Source organism: Balearica regulorum, chromosome 4, assembly GCF_011004875.1.
Source record: "Balearica regulorum gibbericeps isolate bBalReg1 chromosome 4, bBalReg1.pri, whole genome shotgun sequence".
In the NCBI taxonomy this organism is placed as follows: Eukaryota; Metazoa; Chordata; class Aves; order Gruiformes; family Gruidae; genus Balearica; species Balearica regulorum.
In genome coordinates, this window is record NC_046187.1 from 13,755,502 (window position 1) to 13,777,154 (window position 21,653).

Consider the following 21,653-nt stretch of genomic DNA (forward strand, 5'->3'; position numbering starts at 1 on the left):
GTTTTTGTCTTATTGTCAGTTTCCCCAGTTTGGACATTATTGCAGTGGCAATTTAAAGGGCTGATGCTACTTTACCTTCCGTGCTAGGACATGGCTCAAAGCTCAGTCTCTGGTCCTTCTCCATTTTAAGCAATCTCAAGCAGATTGTGAATCCCCTTGAATAGTAACAAGAACTGCAAGTCATGGATCAGGGTTAGCTAGACATGCCGATATTAGGAAACACTGAAATGTTCACACAGCTAAAAGTCACTTGATAGCGTTGTGTCTCTGGGAAACAGGGACCTCCTCGTTTCCCTGTGGATGGGCCTAGCCTGGCCACGGGTCTGAGCAGCTGCAAAGTCACCCTCGGCAGTCTCTGCTTCTGTGGGCCACTGTTCACATCTGCAAGCCAGCCCCATTTTTGACCTTGATATAGACAATTAATCTGAACTGCTCACTAGACAAATAGAGTTCTGTGGCCTAATACTGGAAATCCTGTCCACAAACATATTTTCTTTGGCTTTTTCCAGACACATGAAGTACTCACAGATAAATAATCAGAGAAATGGAGAGGACTGGAAATACCCTGTACATTGCTGCTGCTACATGCCATTGTATGATTTCCTACTACGAATTTCAGTGACTCAGACTAGACAGTCTCAAGGCAGAGGATGGAAGTATTCAGAGTGAGCAGTGGCGGTTAAAAATGGGGAATCTCTATTCTTATGCATATTGAACATTTCTGTGTCCCACGTGGTGCCAGCAAAAGCAATGGCATACCATTCAGAGCAAACTGCTGCTTCTCAATAACACATGCTCTGGGGAAAGGTTAGAAATAACAGATGGGAAAAATTGCTGGTCTGAGGACAATAAGCTATCAAAAAACCCCAGGACTGAAATGACAAATGACCAATTATTGATAGTAAATTTCAAAACACTATCTTTTCATCAACTAGTCAAATTTTTGATAACTCCCAGTGCATTCATCCTTTCTGTAGTATGCCACATATTAAGATTTCCTACAGAAAGCACATTGATTTTTTTTCACATGAAGGAGCAAGCAATACATTGTGGGGTGATGTGGGAGTTTAATATTGCACAAGTGTGTCATAATATATGAAAAGGCTCTTTATATACCCTAGTAACCCGAAAGCGATGTGACAAAAGTAAAGAATATACCTTGAATTTGGTGTGACTCCTAATTTAAAGTTAAACTACTTGGAGAAGGCCCTTTCCTTCCTTTTGGGTAAATACAGTATGTTGTGCAGAGTCTCTTAAATTTCAAGTGTTTAGAATACATTCTGTCCACTTGGTAGCTAAATATCTTGGTTTCTCTATTTATACAGAAATTACTTTCCAATGAGTGATTTCTACCTTTGTCATAAAAGCTCTGAGCATTAGAGACCAGCTGTATTACAGTATAATGAAACTATAAAACAGTATTATCAAATGAGAAACAAGATACGTATGTCATGGTTATTGTATTTTAGTATTAAAGAGCAAAAAAAGGAAATAATCTTGACAGAACGCACATCATTACTCAGTTGCATTCTTTCCTCTTTCAGCCCTCTCTTTTGTGTGTTATTTCTTTTTAGTAGGACTTACTTATTTGCATTGTCATATGGGTTAGGAACTAATTCTCCCACATTCCTGAAAGCTCCAACTACAAATGGCAAACTGAGCAGCAAAGCAGACTGTTAACCTCAGAGAGGGTGTGTCTACGTGGACTAAGACTGAGAGATCTTGACAAATTGTTTTGACAAATAGCTTTGAAGAAAATCTGCCTCCCTCCCCCCATGTGATTCAGTTTCATTATGATAATGTAACATTTTGATTCTTCAATCCACTGTTCTGGAATTTCTGTTGAGAAACACTTATAAAATGCTTGTCTAGTAAGAAAAGTAATAATTGACACCTGTTTTGGATGTTGTGCTTTAAACTGATGAAAGGCAATAGTTTCAGGGGAGGATCCTGAGCTATGGATCCTGGTTGGAGGCATGGACAATGCAGCCAAGGGCACTTAAACCTTCAAAAGGCTTTTCCCAGCCTTGGCTAATTTAGACAGTGTCTGTTCAGCATGTGAAACCTAAAAGCTAAACGTGCCTGACTCCCAAGGCAATGCACTGGGCTCCAACTACTCAGTTTAGAAAGTGCCCAGCCATCTGAAGTCAAGTGGCACAGCACCTAACTTCAAAAAAGCATTTGAGGATAGAATTATTCCTGTGGGAACTAGCTGGGAACTTAAATAAGGATTAGATTCGCTAACAGTTTTGTGGATTTGGCATGTAGCACTCTACATCAGAGGCCACTGAGATAGCGTGGACCACAAGAGTTTTGTAGTCTGGCCATTCCACTCAGGCTTAATTAACACAGAGAGAAATAACACGAGTATAACTTGAGAGAACTGCTATAATGAAGATATGTCTTTTGGGATGTTAGGCAGCTTTTTTATTCACAAATTTATTTTATTTTGTGTAGGATTTTCCATATCTATCATGCAATTTAAGGAGTAACTCTTTTATGAAAACTTTTCGGCTGCAATACTGCAAATATTTTGTCTAAATAGGATAGTGCTTGTTCACAAGGCACTAAAACCCCCACAAGAGTGTAGGTTCCTCACATGACTTCAAGAGACGCACATTTCTCTGCATTAGCTTTTTTCACAGATTCAGAAACATATTCCTACTCATTTTAAGCATTAAATGCCTTTCCCTTTGTTTTGTTTTTGCTAACTTAGCAATTGATATGGTTTTGCTTGGAAACACTATCTCTTTAAACAGGAATAGCTCATGCTTAGTGGCAGTAGTGGTTAAATTACAACATGCCAGAAATATTGTGCATGCTTCTGAAAGGCAGAATATGAATGTCCTCCACATGTGTCTAGAAATTAAATAGCATTTTTGAGATGCTAGAAGTTTTTAATAACCAATCTGAAGAGTCTATAATTTAGGACACATTATAATTTAGTATAAAAAAAAAAAAAGAGACATATTATCTATAGTCCTATACCAGCCATGAAGCAGAAGTTGCCTAGATTTTCAGAAGGCATACATTCCCACCTAGTAGCATGTTCCCACCTAGTTTACATGTTCTATTACAGCAGTAACTCCACCATAGAATTATTTCAGACTTGAATACTGGTTTACGTGTTGTTACAGCACTGGTGCAGGACAGTTCCCAAATTCAATTATGTGTATGATTTGCTGAAGATTATAATTTCCAGAAATGCACTTTCCTAGTATATACTGAAGACAGATTTACATAAGTCCCTCATCGTACAAGTTCCCTTCTGTTCTCTCCTGCTCAGGAGTAAGGCGCTCTGCTGCTTGCCACTATCAGTAGAATCAAGGCTCACCTCAGCTGAAACAACATGCAGTAGTGATAAATGCTGGTGGGACAACTGGAATGTGACTCCTTGGAGGCAGAAGGCTGTTGCCCCCTGAGTTAGCTCCTCTGGCTGCCATGCTGGGAGTGGGGGGAGCCAAAGTGATACCTGCTTATCAGCTCTTTATATCCACTCTGTCACCTACAGGAAGAAAACAACAGGTCTTTCATTTTCCTATGCAGAAATTCATGAGGTTGATAATTGAGGGTGTAGTAATTCAGCCCTGCTGCAAAAATTCAAACACAGCAGGAACACTATAATAAAAAAAATACCCAGGAAGATACAGTATGCAAATTGCAATTACTGTCATTTGCATCTGCCTGTACATTTGGGTTCAAGTTCTTGAAAAATTTTGGAATTAATTTAAAAAAAAATCATTATGCTTATCAGAGCATAATATCTTATCAGAGCTCACATCTTATCAGAGAAGGCCTCCATTTCAAGACTTTTTTTAAAAGAACTGATACTGAGACAGTAGGTGAGAAGAGCATAATGCAGTCCCATCCTTAGAGTATTCAGAAATTTAGCAAAGTTGGCTCTGAGCTGGGTCAGTTGGGGGCCATCCTGAAGGAAATCTGGCTCAACAGGAACTGCCATTTTTTTCCAGACTACCTTCAGAAAAGGTAGAAATGTCATTTTTGTACAACCACCCACATCACATTGCTCTGGAAAAGCCTTCTTCCTTCACACTTCTTTACTCTTGCTCCTGTAGCAATACTTCCTCTCCTAGTGTTCAGTGCCAGAACAAACACCAATTCCAAAGGAATTAAGTTCATGAAAATACGGGCAAACTTTCAAGAGTATGGCAAACCCAAACTTGTTGTTGGCTGTCATGCAGCTGCACAAAACATTTGGGCAACGTTGCTTCAAATCAAGGTGGTCATGTTTTCAGTTATCCTGTTTTATTTATAAAATGACATTCAGGCATTTGTTTTTACTTTACTGTTTGCACGATGTAAGTTATTCACATTCTTTGTCACTGCACTTACTTACAAAACTAAATTACAGTTTAGCAGCTCATTAGTGAGAGTAATTGCCAATATCTTGCCAAATAGCCTGTGTCCACTATAAATGAAACTTGCATAAATCAGAAAGGGGTATTTTGCTCCTAGGAGAGTATGAGAATAATTTATGTTATAAATAAACACCTTCATGTGTCTAGTAGTGTTTAGATGACTATAAGACATCCCTTGTGTAATTAGGAAGCACATTTTTGTGTAATTAAGAAAATGAACAAGAATTAAATTTTGAGGGAGTGCAGGTGGTATTGCCACCCTATTGTAACATAATACATACTGACACTTGCATTATTTTTATATACAACTACTGTAATGTTTAGGAACAGTTTTTATATTAAGCTAGAAATCGATATATTGTAACTTCAGAAATGACATGGTTTAGCCCCAGCCGGCAGCTGAGCGCCACGTGCCGCTCGCTCACCCCTCCCCTGGCGGGATGGGGAGGAGAACGGAAAAACAAGGGCAAAGCCTCGAGGGTTGGGATAAGGACAGGTTACTGGGACAGCAAGGAAGAGGGAAACAATCAACAACAGTGCTGATAACAGATAGTAACAATGGGTGATAACAGAAAACAATTTACCGATCCCAGGATCGACCGGACGCTCAGCCTGTCCCGGAGCCATGCCGAACCCGCCACTGCCCGACTGGCCCCCTTTTATGGTGAGCATGACGTCACATGGTATGGAATAGCCCCCGGCCAGCTTGGCTCACCTGTCCTGGCTCCTTGGGAAATTAACTCTATCCTTGCCAGAACCAGGACACCAGCAAAACATAGTTCTTAAAAAAAGAATCAACAAAGAGAAGTAGTTTAAAAAAAAAAAATCCACCCTATATACAGTGTTTCCATTTTGCAGTGTTCAAAGGAAACTGGAAAGAATGAGTGATTCTCCCCCTTTTCCCACAGACCATAATTCATTAATACCTGAAACTTTGTGTGCTTGTTTTTGGCTGCTTACAAATTTTTCCTAGTTGGGAAAATCCTGACAAACTATAGTACAGCAAAGGTATCACATCAAAAAGCAAACACAAATGGAAAACAACCTTTTTTTTTCAGTTTTAAGCAGTCACAAATGTGAGAGACTTTGGGATCCCAAGCCCAAATACATACACTCATATGTATACTTGAAATCATTTACTCTCATTCTTTGAGCTGCAGTAAAGTGAAGAAACAGAGGTGCTTATGACCACTTCTGTCTTAGAAGTGCCCTTATCACAAGACAGTTAATAAAAGTGTATGTTCCTTTGGTTTTAAATATTTATCTAGGCTGGTGTTTTCTTCCTGCAATGCTGTTACCTCCTTTTCACTTGTGTTTTTGTCCCCTGTCAGGGCAAGAATTCCAGCCAAGTCTGTACTTTTATTTGCTTTTTCAAATCCTGCCCAGGTTTCTAACAGCTGCCAGTTGAGGCAGATTTCCCCTCCCTTGCTCGCACAACTGCTTAAGAAATGATATTAACACTCTATACTGGGGCAGACTGCAAGGAGTGTGAGTAGCTACTTTTCTGGAGATGCAGATACAGTGACACATGAGAGCACCAAGAGTCCCTGGAGAGCATGAAACGGTGTGTTCTGCTTTTTTGTCTTGTGTTGGATTGCTGGAAGGTTCTTTCCAGCAGTAGTGAGTGGAAACCAGATCCTGCACAGGAACTAATCAGCACGGCTGCGTTTCACTTCGGTACCTTCTCTGCAGAACAGATGCTGGACCCAAGTGTTGGACCACAAGATACAGTGCACAGGAGTGCTGAGAAACAGCAGCAAGCTGCCTCACAAAATGAATTTGTCATGCAGCCATCTAAAACTACTCTCTGGAAACCCTAAATGCCAGTCCTTGTTTCTCTATCTTGTATGACAGCTGTTCAAGATACAGAAGTCTTATTCAGGCCCTTAAGTAGATTTTCTGAACCTGGCTGTAACAGAGTATCTCAGCACAGGGAACTAACTGGTATTGTTCACCAGGTTTTATAAATAGTGTTCCTGAAAAAATGTTATTTCACTGAGAAACAGGAAGGAAATGCCCAACTTGAGAAACTCATCTCTTCTTCAGTAAGGAGACAGAGCCATTTCTAAAACCCTGTCATTTAGCTGCAGAATATTTTTACTATCTCACAGAGTGTTACACGCACAGAATAACAACCAGCACCTAGAATAACACAGAAGATGACAAAAAGAAGAATGCACAGAGAGGAAGTACCATTTTCACTGTTGCCTCTGGAGTGCATGACTCTTACATAGGTAAGTGATAGTTCCTGGAAACCTGAGTACTCCTACCGAGCTGCTAAGCCTCATCTTAAAGGTAAAGTTTAGACATTAAAAGTTTAGCTAAAGGTAGAAAGGTTTTTCATCGTGAGGTGTCTAAGCAGGACTTCAGGATTACAGCTGTTATGCCCTGTGATTATCATAGGCACTAAACCTCCACTTTTCTTAACAGCTTCTGAGTTCAGTGCAATTTGTAAAGTATTTTTTCAGTGCCTTTATAAGGATCTTCTTCTGGTGTCACCCGGGCTGATGACATCTCTCTGCCCTGAAGTCCCACAGCAAGCCAGATGTTGTACCTTTTGGAAAAACTCTTGTCTGTTCTGACAAACCTTTTCCATGGCCATGCTCTCCTGGTGTTGCCCTAAGCAGCAACTTCTTTTTCCCTCCTTTGGTGGCTGCCCCAGTCAAACACTGCTCAGGCTGCAGACAAGAGGAGGAGTTACAGCATAAAGCTACAGTGGTTCCAAGACAAGCAACTCTTCCGAGCTTTGTTTGGGAGGATACACTTAAGTTACAAAGGGGTAAAGGACTGTGCAGAGACAAGGGCACAAACTGTGTGCTTTCTTCCCTTTATGGAAGGATAGAAGGTAACATGTATGTCACAGCCTGGGACAGCAAGCAGCTGCCTTTCGTGTTTGTCAGTCACATGCCTGCCTTCTAAATCACAGACATATGTCTTTCCCCATGGATTTTTGGGGTTTTTGCCAAGTTTGAAAATCACTCAGAAATGGCAGCGGGAAATCCCTACTATCTGCTATTTGTGGTGAGAGTAATTTCCATGTTGTATTAGGTACAAACATAGTCCTGTATGATAATATAACAACTGAAAGTAAAACAGAATGGAGGAGGGGGTGGAGCGTTTGCTGCTGTCACTAGTGCAAACTTTATCCTAACTTCTTCTGTGCCAACTTGCTGCACAGCTTTTCCGAGACTTGTGAGTATTTTACAACTTTTAACATCCTCTTTTCTTTCTTTCTTATATTAAAAAAAAATGAGGGAATTCATACTGCATAGCTTCCAATTAGTTAATGTTTTTTAAAATTGTCTTGTAAGATTTGTTATATATATAAAAGACATCGTTTATGTATTTTATTTAACCTTCTACCTGGCACCTGTTTCTCTGTTTCTGCTGTGTGAGAGACATCAGCAAGTACGGAGAATTGGTGCTAGCCAGGGAAAATTTGTCATTGTTTTCTAACAAATTCACACAGCAAAAATGAGGAGAAAACAAAGACACTGCTGTGAGCCTAGTTAACATAGCAAGGACAGAGACAAAAAGCTGGGAGAAAAGTTATTTACCATCTTAGTGTACACACTTGAAAGAGCAATAAATGCAGGCAGGGAACTGAAAATCTGCAGTCAAGTGGAATCCTACTGAAAACAGGGATACAGAGATACTGTAGCTGATAGCAGTATAATACGGAGGTATTAGCTGGTTGCAAACCTGAGTAAGCAAATGCATTTATGAGTCTGTTGTTAAAAATCCACTTTCTACCTGATGAAACCAAAAGGTAGGAGGAAAAAGATGTGTGAGGCAGAGATTTGTGAAGGATTGTATTGTCAAAATCTGCAAAATTACCTCTGTAAAAGCCAGTAACAGGAAATTCTCCTTACTGTGCACAGCCACTACCTTGTGATTCCTTCTGTATACAGCAGGTATATTTGTGCTGCTTACTTTTAAAGGAGTGTGATATTGCAGAACAAATTCCTGATTATAATTATCACAATATGTTTTGCTATACTTTCCAAATAGTCAATAGCACAGCACTTCCTTTTTATTTCTATTTATAGTTACCAATTTATTTGACACGTACTAGATAATTGGAAAGGTATCATTTGGTTATTTTATCTTGGAAGGAGATGCTTAATTATAGATCTTATAATCATAGTATTATTATATACTACTTAGTATAAATAAATGTTCTTTATATAGAGGTATAAAATTCATTCTTTGGGAGCCTACTGGAATGTTCTACACTCTAAGAACATGTAGTATGCCTGTATAGCCTCTCACAATCATTTTAGCTCTGCAAACTCAAACAAGAAAGGTCAGCTTTGCCAGCTTTTTAGAGTAACATTATACCCTGCTGTCTTTAAGAATATTTGAATTCTCTGGGAAAAAAGAATATTATGGTCAGATGCACTCTGAGGATTCGTAAATCTTCACTGAAAAAAGAGAGGGATCACGGGGGGACAGAAATACAGGCTGATGTGGAGTAATTGGGCAGTATGGGTAACAGAATGCTAGATTTTATCTGAAGAGTGAAAGGTTCCTTCTCACTTCAGCTTACAGTCTCTTCCAGGCCACAGCCAGTAATACATTTGACACAAACCTTTCAATGTCAGGTGCAGGGTTCTGTCAGCCAAATGTTTCCCTCTTCTGTGCTCAGGGAGTTCAGCTTGCTGCAGCCAGCACAGCAGGGAAAAGGACAATCTGGAACAGCCCCTCTGTGGGACCTGGTATTCTCTCAAAATAACGTTTTTTGTGGTGTAAAGTACATCACTGTTCTGCAGGCTAGCACAGTGTTATTGCTTGCAGGGATCAGTAAAGCACAGCAGACCAACCTCAGTTGTTGGAACAAACTTGTTAGTCTGCACAGAAGTACATATTTTATTCCTCTTGCTTTTTACATGACATGCTCTTGTGGCTATATCCTCTATTTCATCACTGCACCATCAGTAGGAGCTAACTCATGAGAGTAAACATCCTTGCCTTCATGTTTTTCATGTGGTCTTTCTGTGCATTTAAAAACTCATAATGAAAGATAGTGACTTTAAAGGTTATTTTAACTACAGAACTGTAATGCACTGCCAATTCTCATTATTATAATACATTTCCAAGTCTCTACACCAAATTAGTCTCATTTTACAGACTTTGATAGGACAGGAGTTCACTCCAGGAATAAATGCTGACGTATTAACAAACAAGCTGATATATACATGTCTGCAAATACCAAACTCTGGTAGAAAGCACTATTAATAGGTCCTCATGGGGATATATGCTCAAAACTCCTTTTGAGCAGGAGTTCAAAGGGACAGGACTATGTTGGAGGTCCCCAGTACCTAGACACAGATTATTCTTTCACAGACAAAAGGACTTCTGATTTTGTATCATTAATCCCAGATCAATTTGCCTGCTCACTGCTTCTGTGCCAAACACTGAATTGGTACCCACCTGCCTGCACACTGAAGGCTCCTCTGCTCTTGCTGGGTCAGTGCCGTTCCCAAGATGGGTGCTCCAATGCCACTCTCAGAATGGACCTGAAGGAAGGACTATAAGAGAAAGACATTTCATCTGAGCTGCCTGTATCAGTGTAAGCAGAGATCCCACTTGGCCAGGGCTGAGTGCCACCTTTGAGATAATATTCTGCACATCTCTGTGAGAGGTCTAGTCTGGGATTTCCTCCACATCCTTTAGCTGATTTGGGGCCTGTTCTCTACCATCCATAAGGATTTATGGGCAGGTGGGGCTAGATTTTTATATCATGATGACAACACAAAGAATTCAGGCGCCTCAGCAGCTAATAAAAGCTTTCCATCTTCCATTCATAAATTAATGTACTAGTGTAAAATAAGGAGACTAATTCTTTTTTAGCTAAGAAAGTAGTGAAGAGCAGCAGAAATATTTGGAAGCCAGCAGGAGATCTGCTATATAATTAAACTGTTTTCCTTGCCAATAGGTTATCATCAGCAGGTAACAAGATATATGCATCATTACAAACCATCTTACAGTATTTCATGCTGTAACAGATGAGGTATGTCTTTAGTGGCAGCACAGGGTTATCGCTCAGGCATTGTTGCCATTATAGCTGCTATAAATTAGAACTTAACAGTTTAATAGTTTATCAATTAACTCTAGTGCCAATGCTTAAAAATTCTTTACCAAAAAATGGCATATTTTCTTTGCTCACTGAAAACCTGTTTTTAAAAGCCTGCTCTATAAAAATACCTGTAGACTAGAAGGGTTGTACTCTGTGACAGTTAAAAATATCTTATAACAAAGTTGCTAAACCAGCCCACCCATGACTAGGTTTTATCAAATGTTTTAGGGTGCCTTTTTGTAAATGAAAGTACAAGTGAAACAAATTTGCTGGCTGTAATTTATTCCTGAGTAGAGGGATTGTCATATTCTAAACCGCTAGCCAAAAATGGTTCCCACTGCACCTTTTCCTGGTTGGAGGATCTGCCAGAAGGCTGTGAATGTCAAGTGCTTTGTAATTTTCTTCCCCAGAGTGTAAGTTATAAACAGGGACAGTGTGGAGAAGTTTATTGTCTCTGCTGGAGAAAGGACTTGAGCTCACTGGCGATGTCAGGTCACCGTCTGCCACAGATCCTGTTTGTGCAGATACAAAATAAGACAATGCAGTTGTTGAGTTAATGATCTTGTGAATGGCTTCTGCAGTAGAAGACTCGTTTAAATGTAACGGAATAACACCACTGACAAGGTTTCACTCCACATATCTTAAATATCATATTAACTGTTAATATGTTGTTAACTATTATTAACATAATAGCAATTCTGTAACCAACACGATGGAAAATCAGGCATGAACTCTGTGGCATTTTTTGGTGTTGCATTGGCTAATTAAGTATTATAGCACTTGTACCAGTGGTGCCTGCATGTATCTCCAGCAAGTGTCACTGTCTGTCTTCCTGCAAGGGGAAGCAGGAACCTTAACTGCCCTTCCAGGACTAAGGAGAGGTATTGCAGGTACATGGAAATCTATGTGCCTGACATCAGAAAGCTGCAGCTGGTTACTCTCACTAACCTGCTTGTAAGAGGTATCAACATAAGCACGCTTGTTCAAAAACAACTAATTATATCCGTTTTTATAAGCCATACTGGCTCTCTCTTGAGTCATGTAGACTCAGTTTGAATGTCATTAAAGTAACAGACATCTGCATACCTGTTAAAACTGAGTGCACGTAGTGTGCTTTGAAGAACATGGGAATGGTAGTCACAGTAACTCTCGCAGGCTTATCTACTGTAGCCTGTGGCAGAAAAAACAAAAAGTATGGTTTGTTTCCCTGCTAGTGTACTTTGGTAATGGTACAGTTGCTAGGTGGAGTTTTTCCTTATGCAGATTCTTGGCAGGGTGAATAGATCAGTGTTTCACATTCCTAAGGCTAGATTAGTTCTGGTAGTAGAGGTAACATGATCAGTTGCATTCAGGGCTGCCAGTAGTAGCGTAGTGCAGTGTAGATCACTGCTGAGTGGCAGAGAAGATGGGAAGGAGGGTGGCACTGGGAGCCCACCTGGAATTGCACTGGTCCCTGTTCTCAGCCTGAGGATTTCAGTTGTCAACTTGCCCTGCGATGACCAACACCGGATACTGGTGATGGCAAAAATAATCAGATTGGGGTTTACATGCTGCCTTGGTGCTTACGGCTTTCTTTCACTCATTTTATTTCATTTTAAATCTTTTTTAGTTAATAAAAAATGTCTACTACCTTAGTTACACTGTATCTTATAGTAATTAGTTACATGGGCAGAAGAAATGTGATTTTTACACTGGCTAGAATATATATATAGACATATATATATATAAAACCCCAACAGGAAAAGCAGGTATTCTGTATTTCATGTATTCTTCTTTTGTATGGCCCCATGTCTGATTTGCTGCACATTCCTTACACCATGTTGTAACTCCAGAATAATTAATGTTATCTTTTATTGCCTTCTCTTTATGGCACTTACCAGTATAGCATCCAATTGCTTCCTGAACATGAATTAGTTAATTTTTCTCAAAAGTCCTGAAGGATAGGAAAATGGGAATTTTACTTTACAAATGGAGAAGGATTGGAAGAACCTAATGATTTTGGGTCCAGTATGTGATACCTGGAGATGGATATTTTCTTAAGAGATTGTTTAGCATTCTCTAGGATTGTCTGTGTTCACATATAGCGCCCAGAATAAACTGGGCGCTATATGTGAACACAAATAGCTGTGAGAACTCAGTGCTTTTTTGAACTAAGCTCTGTAGAGGGCACACATTTCTTCAAACTGTGGCATCTGCACTGGAGAAACCTGCATCTGACTGCAACAACTAGAAATACATGCTTGGGGAGCATGAAGCATTTCATCCTAAGGGCAGATATACAAAGCAACTTAAAGTCAAGATTTCTTGTAGGAGGAAACTCAGAAAATTATTGTCACTTGTGAAAAATCTGGGTTAAGAAACTTGCCCAAATCACAGACAGATGGTGAGATGAAGGCAGGGACAGGAACCTGTTCCTCACGGCTGCATTCAGCTGTCTTTGTCATTGAGCCCATGCTTTTCTTCCTGTGATCTTCTGCCTCCTTTTCTACACATCCTCCCTTTTCAAATAAGGACATTTATACAGGGTTTTTTTTTTTCAGGGGCTTGGTCCATTTGGTGAACAGAATCCACTTTGTTCATAAATCCTGTGAGAGAAAAAGGAAATCGTTACATCATATTAAAGATTTAACACCTTTTTAAAATTAGGCATTCATGGGAAGGCAGTGAGCATGGGACTGAGTTTCAAGTTCTCAGAAAGAATATGTTTTAGTGTTCATAAATGCTCCCACTTCTGCTACACCCAGCCTTTCTTCCTTCCTTTCAGCTCCACCCTGTCTTGATTCTTTGCTGTGCTATCCGTTCAGTTACGCTACTCAAATTCCACTGCTGGGTACCAGCAGCGTCACTGATTTCTGTTCCTCAGCCTTCACTGCACTGGTCCTGAAGGAAGCCTTGATTTTACACAAAGAGTTCTGTTTGCCTCTGGAGCTCTGAGATGGAGTATGTTCATTGCGAAGAGACTGCTGGAGACCAACTACAAACACAACGTCAACAAATCTCCTCTGCAATTATGTAAACTAAGTCACTCATGACTTGGCCAAGTTTGTGCAGGTTTTCTAGGCTGCTGAACTTTAACACATTACTAAAAAGCACAGCTTTAATTAAATGGCCATAAACATTTTCTTTATATGAAAGAAATGCATATTTCTGCTAATTTGTTTTTGGAAATGACTGAACTGCTCTTGATGGAACTTAAAAGAAAATCACTAGCCTAAATAAGTAACGCAGTGTAGGATATTTCAGCTCTAACAATTTCAGCTTGACCAAACTAAAAGCAACTGAAACTGAGTTTTATTGTTTGAGAGCCAGCTGCAGAAGGCCCTAACAAAACTGTAGGCAATAGCCCCTTTACATATATAGAAACAGGACTGTGTTCCCAGCCCATATCTTTGAAATTGTGTTTAATTTTCTAAGAAAACAATCCTTACACAATCAAACATCATGCGTGTGTGCACAATATGTAATATTACTGCATATTACTCTCTCCTCCATCACATTTTTTAATTCAGGGCCTAATTTAATGAATAATTTACATTGGAAGAGGCATCTACAAACCACCTCTTCCAGCCTCCCACCTAAAGCAGGGCTACCTTCAACATTAGAACAGCTCGCTCCAGGCTTGGTGGATTTTTTAATATCTCTGAAGATAGAGCTTCCACAACTTCTGCAGGGAGCTTCCTTCACAAACTTATTTTCTTGTAGATTGCATTGGGACTCCTTTTATAAAAAATACTAATATTAATGTCCAAATAAACTGTTCTCTCAACATGTCTTCATAATTTTCTGCTGTATCTCTTCAAGGTCTTGCTATGAATACAAAATCAGTTGTTTGAAAAAAAATCGCTTGTTTCTCCAACTGCAACACTTGCAAGATTTGAAAGTGAATCTAGGAGGAAAAAAAAAGTTTCTAAAAGAGAAGGGAAACATTCCAATTAGGTTTTATTGCATAATCTGTAAAAAGGTAATAAAAAGGGGAATGAGCTGGTTAGACAGTTGCCATGATCTTTACTATGAAAACACTACTTAAATGGAGGTGGTATATGGTATTATGGATTGCTGCTGACCTAACCTTGTTTCCATATGGCTTGCCTCATTTATTCTCTTCTAATTGATTTTATAAAATAGGTGAGAACAAAAGTAAAATTGCATAGCTGGACTGTACTGTGTCTACATAAATGGCAACTATTAGAAGCAATTGTCATACTGCGTTGTTGGGGAACTTTTCCAGCCCTTTATAAAAAACAGAATTGTACTGATGTCAATGACTTTAATACTAGCTACCTGGGCTACAACCTCTCTTCTGATTGTTATCAGAAGTCACAAAAAATATCCTTTGATGAAAATATACATCTTCTAGGGGGAACTCCCCTTATATAATAGCATTCAAAGATGGGTGTCTATTATCTAAATAAAAATAACCCTTTTTTAAAGTCTGTGCCTTCCAATAATTTAGAAGATTTAAAGGGGACTTGCAAAAGTTACTTCCAAAATTTCAGCAACCTCCCGCTGTGAATGCTCTTAATAGATGGGCTGAGAGCCACTCAGAACCCTATTGCAACATTATATATACTTATTTTTTTCATGTCTAGGTTGCACAATATATTTTCCTGATCCAGATTCTATGCCTCTGTTATGAGTAATGTTCCAGCAGGCAGGATGCTGGGGATAGCACGGCCACCAGGAAACTCTGCTGGAGCTTTGAGCAGGCTGGAGAGTCAGGTAAGCGTCACTTAAACAACACAATATTTTAGGAAATTTCAGCCAAGCTTTAAATGTTATTTGACAACCCAACAAGAAAACTAGGTAATACAGCAAATTTAAGGCTTGGAAACATTTACAGTATTTTAGATGAGATCACTAGCACCCTATAATTTTCTTCTTCAATTTTTCCACTCCTTGTTTTTCACTTGTAGCAGAATTACATAACAAATAGGTCTGGGTTTTTTCATATTTGTGTTTTCCACAGTTCCTTCGTGGCACAGAAAGTTCCAGCAGATTTTCCCTCTTGCTTTGACTTAAAGACTACATCTAGCTGAACTTTGGCAACACCTGAGCCCATAACCCCTGACCCTCAACGGTGTTTAATACACAAGGAAAATCCTTGCAAGTGCCCAGCCCCTGTCGCACTCTTCAGAGCTCCTCAACACACTTTCTAGATGATTCTGTATCAGTTGTATTTCCAGTATGCCGCGTGGCCAGGTGACTTCATTATAACCCAAAAGCCATTAGTATATGACACTCAGTACCCCCCAGGCTTGCATGCAGCTCCACACTGGCAGGTCAGTCCTTCCCTTCCTCCAGGTAGGCTCCTTTCCTAAGCAGTGAAAGATCTGACAGCTTCAGGTGGGATTCTTCCACTTTCAAACACTTGATTGTCCCACGGCAACAAGCAGAGCAGAGAGCTGCCTGCATGGTACCTTGCCATGGAGGAAAAAACAGAGTGCCCCAGCTCTGTGCCCTCACTTGTGCAAGGGCTGCAGTGGGGCTCCAAGGCAGGCACTGTGCATAGCCCTGCCACCATGGTGCCTCCACAGCCCCATCTCACCCAGCCTTCCCTGCCAACAATGCTGCACTGTGGATGGATAGGTCCTTGTGCAAAGCCAATCTGCCTAAATACGCAGGTAGGGGGAAAAAGCCAAACAGGAATTGTCTGAATGGTCTTCATGCTAGTTACAGCAGTGAAGTTGTTGCTTAGGACACTGGATTTTTTTTACAATGAATTCTGATCAAATCATACTTAGCTTCTTCAATTCTAAACATATTATTGCTCATACTTGAAACTATAGCTCATCTTTTCTGCTGGCTTACTAGCTGCTTTTCTGCAGAAATCATATGAACAATTAATCAACTCAAAACTGAGTTAATCATTGATTACCCACTACCTTCATATGAGTTCATGCAAAGTGCCAGAGTGACTACATCAGAATCCTAGCCCTTATTAAAAGCAGAAAAGTATAGCCCTCCTGATAATGGAGAAAAATTTGGAACTCAAACCCCACCAATGCAGCCTATGGAAATTTGGAAGGATTAGAGCAGACAGCAGCAGTTTATGGGACAGGTGAAGAATGCAGCAAACTAAGTCACACACCCAAATGTCTCTCACGTGTTGAGTCACTCATAAGGTTTGTTTCTTGTGTTTATCTAATTCCTTACCATTCTGCTGCTTGTATTCTGTTGGGAGACTGGGGTAAAAGATAAAAGATCACTCTTAGGAGACCACAGTATCTTCTGCTTGTTGGCTGGCTTCAGGTGTCTGCTAGCACTGTGATCCAAACTACTGCATGGACTCACTTGTCACAGGCCTTTCAAAATTACACCTTGTTATAGTGCTCCCATTTCTACATCTCCTTCTTTCTGACCTACACTTTTACCACCTCCTGCGTCATATTCTGTCTCTCCACACCAGACAATAACTCCCTGAGCCTTTGTCCCTACATTTTCAGTCTCCCGCCTATGTTCTTATATCAAAAAAACCCCAGGTCCTGGTGCTTAGATGGTGCTGAAAATATGATATATGATAATGACAGAGCAGGTCATGACCCACTGTCTTGGTGGGTACAAGTTACTGCAAGGTAGTTCTTACACAATGATCACCTGTAGCACATGTGAGTCAAGTTAAGGTTATTTACTCTTCTAAGCCTGCAAAAAAATCAAATGCATCACAAAAAGCAAATAAGTTTCTATTTATGCTGAGCATTTCAAATACAAATATAGCCAGTGTTGTTTTGACTCTACTATTTCCCCTACTGTTTGTAAAGAATATACAAAGCCATTACTCAGGTAGCAAGATGCAGACACTGGATTGTGTGACTATCTCAGTAAGCAAGCTTATTTTGCCCTTTGGTCATAGTAATGTTCCTCTGCTATAATTTATATATTTAATCGCCTTCATCCTTCATGATAACTTAAAAGAAGTTCATGTCTTCTGGCAGTGATTCTGTTTGCTTCCAAAGCCAGTGAACATTTTAAAATACATCTGTACAACTATCCCTTTTAAAGGTACATGCAAGTTTATTCATCTGGCATTTATGCTGTTACTATATCATCTCTTAAATTAATAATTTTATGCTATTTCTCATATTTATACACAGTGAATGATATAGCTATGAAGGTACAAACAAAAAGACAACATCCTTCCCAACAAGACTTTGTATCTAAAACTAGATGTAACATATAGCCATTAACATCTATGTTGTGCCTGTTAAAAGAAAAAAAAAAAAAGACTGTAGATAAGTTGATAGTAATAAATGGTAGAATAGTCTACTATAAGAAAAAAAGCTGAGTGGATTCCATCCACTGAGAATATATTATTGTGCACTCTGTAATAGTTTTGTAAAGATTTTTTTCCTTTAAATTTTTATTGATCAATAAAGATTTGAACTGGATGATGCTTTTGTAGTTGAGCTATCTTCTCGCGTATTTTTAACAGAGATTATTTATATAAAATGGTATCTTAGAAAGTACTGCACAAAAGCTAACTAAAAACATTCTGATAATGTTAGAGGTTTTAGAACAGTTTCCAGAGATTAGCTCAAAGAGGTATCACGCACTGCAGAACAGACAGGTAGTTACACCATTACCAGAAATTTAGGAACCAAGGTTCCCAGTCTCTTTTCTAGAAATCGGATCAGCCTTCTATTACCAAAATGACTTTGAGTAACGGAATTTCTGCCTGTTGGCCACTTTGCTATGAGTTATCTCTGTATGTTAGAAGAAAAGATGCCATAAAGAAAAAGTTAGAATAGCGTAGCTGTTCTCGGGAACTTGACAGGGAAGCAGTCAGAAAAGATACTAATCTACAGGCTCACAAATAATTACTTATCCTTAGTGTACCCAACGGTGCTTCTGCGTGCACTGAACTAGCTCCTGTCCAGCTCTCGCCTGTGGGCTGTGTGATGCTCTTAAGTGGTGCTGTAGAAGGTCGTGTTAAGGAAGTTGCTGAATAAGAGTTTATTCCTGACATTAATCTTTAATATGAAGAGTTACATTGACATAAAAAGGAGAACAAATAAAGGGGGAGACATACATTTCACCCAGTATCTTGCTTCGCTGATTCTAACAGCTACTAGTTCAAGAAGAATTTTTCATTCTCCTAAAAGTTTCTACAACAGTTTACCACATGATTTGAAGCTACAAGTTTAGATTAAATTAAACATTAGCTGATTCATTATTCCTAATGTAAGGTTGTCCAGCTGAATTTGAAAGTTCAAAGGCTATGATTAGAGGATTCCCTCCCTCAGTTACATCAGGGAACCTGAGGAAAATTTCATATTTTTAAAATTTTCTATTTGTTTCAGAGAAAGGGAAGTGGTTTAGTCATTTCACTAAAATGTATTGTCAGGTATGTTTGCAGCTACACGTGCATTTACTTTATCTTCATATTTTCTTTGCATTGTAATTATACCAAAATTTACTTTTAAAAAGATCACTGAAATGCCACCAGTACACATAGTTCATTCACTCACTCACGAAAATGAAATAAATCAGCCCTGATCTCAGTTGTTAGTTTATTTTCTTAAAATTTATCAAAGTCCTAAGAGGAAAGAAAGTAGAGGTGAGCATGGAAATTAGGGTGTGACTTCAATGGTCATTTCTATGAATTACTGCATAACAAGTTTTTAATTATATCATCTTGGGAAGTTTAGGCTATAACAGGGTGGATGTGCTCACTCTGTGAGAAACTTCCAAGAAAAGCAAAGGCAATCTAGGGGAGTGTTGCTCTATTTTCTTTCCGAAAACTTTGCCTGTGGGAGCATGCCTCTATGTTACAGCTTTCCTTCAGTATTAGGGCAGGCTGCAGACTTGCCTTGTTCTGTCCTCACCCCAACATCTCCAGTCCTTCAGCCAACTCAACAGCCTAAGTCTGAATCAGGCCTCTTTTGCAAAGCTGAATGAAGATGTGTTCTCTCTGCAAGCTTTCCAGATGGTCGTGGGAACAAAGGGGAAAACCATAACAGACATTCCAAACCTGATAAAAAATAACAACTTTGTTGCCAAGGAGAAATGTATGTCATACTAATATATTCTGCTCCCTAGTTCCTGAGTGAGAATAACAAAGTCTCTTCTATAGAGAAGGTCATTTTCCATTTCAGAACAGAAAAATCTCTATACAGATTAGTATTCCTTTTCTTACCTGCTTTGCTCACCATCCATCCCTTTAGAGTAAGATCAATTCAATTATCGTATCCTAAAGACAGATCAGGCAATAGAAGGAAGAGAGAAGCCTCTATGAAAAAAGGGAGAGGCATAGCAAACTGTCAGAAGACAGTACTGAGGAACACAGGAACACCCAGAAACAGCTTCTGGAATAAATGCAGAAATGGTTGGTCCTGCTGGAGAATATTCCAATTAAAACTCTAGTCCAGAAAAAACCTAGAGCCTAAAATTAATGATATGTGCATTAATGACATGCACATCTCCCCCACTCAGGCTGCAAGACCATGCATCACTGACAATCACTCTTTTTCTGCTACTTGCCTTTCTGCGCGTCTAAGGAGAGCAGACAGAAATACTATGTTTATTATAGCATAGACTAACTCAAACCTGTTGCCTCAGTACTTGCATGCATACCCACTACATCTGCATTGTTATGTTCAGTGAAGTTTGAAATACTTACTCTTATAGGTTGAACTTCATGGTGTAAGGTTTCCATTGTTGGGGTTTTTCTTCTGGTAAAAAAAATTTGTATTTGACAAAGGCTTAATGCAGCATCATAACCTGTGTGTGGCACATGCAACAAAGCTTTTTAAAGAACAGCTGCATAAAACCCTTCAACTTGAAGCTTCCTTGCAGACAGCCTTGGTGCTGTGCTCAGCTGGCAGGACAGATTAAATTGCATCAGCAACAAAGTCTCAGCAGTTCTGCTTCCCAGCCACTGCCGAAGCCCCTTCCCTTGTTTTTGCTGGTATTGTGTCAAATAGGGAAAGTTTTTCAGGCACTTGCAGCAGACACCTTCTACATGTTACTAATTAGCCTCGTCATTAACCATTGCGAACTCCTTTTCTACCTCCCAGCAGAAAACTTTTTGGTCATTCTACAATTTCTTGAGATATTCCCTCCTAACTATTTTGTCTGGCGACTGAATCAGGGGCAGGGTACTAGGGTGTCATAAATGCTTGAGCATTGCAATATTATGCAGCGAGACCGCGAGATCTCAAGGGCTGTGCAGACAGGAGTCCTAATGGGCTTGATGTAGCTTGGCAATCCAAACTGTGCAAATCCATCTGTCATCCATGCATTGCAAAATTCTGTAAGCCAAGATTTCAGCATCCACTTAACTGATGTCATCTACTCATCTACAGCCTTGGTGTTTGATCCGTCCTCAGCGAAGTGATGAGCTTGGCATTAGTAGTGAACAATGCTCTGAGGTGGAGCTACCTCCCTGGTATATTGGTTTAACTTGTAGATTGTCTCTGAGCAGATTTTTATGATAATAAGCTTCATTTCCATGTGATGTTGTCATTTTGTTATCATATCACTACCCAGCATAGCCTTGCTGTGAATCACCATTCTTTCCCAACATTCACTGGTAGTTTCCTGAGCCAAGAAATAACACTTTCATGAATGAAGTTGCTCCAGGAAAAGTTTGTTCACAGCTTTTTTGCTGGAGGAAAGAGAGAAAAATGTCAGCATAGCAACTTACTCTCAAATAAAAGCAGTTTCAAGTGGAAATGTATTAGGACTTCTGTTTTTAAGGAAAAACTTCTCTCCCTAAATACAATCTGGAAGTTCCACTTCAGTTCAAGACAGGTGATTCATGAAGTCCTTTTGGAAGGAACGTGGGATTTTGTTGGATTGACTACAATCACAAAACCCCAGTGGTTTCTAACACATACCCTGCAGTACTTTGGGAGAGTGGGGAGGGAGGAAAAGATCTCACAGTGCCATTTGCGTGTACTGGTTTAAAGAAAAACAGCTATGGAAATAACAGTTATTTCAAATTAATTCTGTTAGCTATAAAAAAATAATTGAAAATATATATTAAAAAGACATTTACCATGCAGATATTAATAGTCAGTTCTCTTGTCTATGCTATCAGACAATTTCCAGCTAAACTCATAAAGCACAGGCTACTATGCAAGTAATTGTTTCTACTGCAATATAACATGACGCACCAGACCATCTACCTCACATGATACTCTGCAAAAATTAGAATTGGTAGCCTTTACGTCTTGGCCATATTCTTATGTGAGTAA

General features: G+C 39.4%; 1 protein-coding gene and 1 long non-coding RNA gene across 7 annotated transcripts in view; one reads left to right on the forward strand and one right to left on the reverse strand.

The window, feature by feature from the left end:
- The window catches only part of IL15 (interleukin 15), a 93,564-nt gene that overhangs the window by 50,206 nt on the left and 21,705 nt on the right, over positions 1 to 21,653 (forward strand). For 2 of the 5 annotated variants that reach the window (XM_075751231.1, XM_075751230.1), the window contains one exon: positions 15,048 to 15,177. In XM_075751231.1, the coding sequence (XP_075607346.1) occupies positions 15,091 to 15,177 (87 nt within the window). In that variant the 5' untranslated portion in view covers positions 15,048 to 15,090. Of the gene's footprint in view, positions 1 to 6,287; positions 6,675 to 6,715; positions 7,572 to 15,047; positions 15,178 to 21,506; positions 21,646 to 21,653 lie in introns of those variants that run through there. The other 3 variants (XM_075751229.1, XM_075751228.1, XM_075751234.1) reach the window with 3 other exon arrangements.
- LOC142601675 (uncharacterized) lies at positions 2,885 to 13,044 on the reverse strand. 2 transcript variants are annotated; one of them, XR_012835226.1, is made up of 6 exons: positions 12,824 to 13,044; positions 12,336 to 12,391; positions 11,545 to 11,629; positions 9,813 to 9,910; positions 5,095 to 5,160; positions 2,885 to 3,505 (listed from the first exon to the last, which is right to left on the reverse strand). It is a non-coding gene; the product is annotated as an uncharacterized LOC142601675 (long non-coding RNA). The 2 variants fall into 2 exon arrangements; XR_012835227.1 differs by lacking the exon at positions 5,095 to 5,160.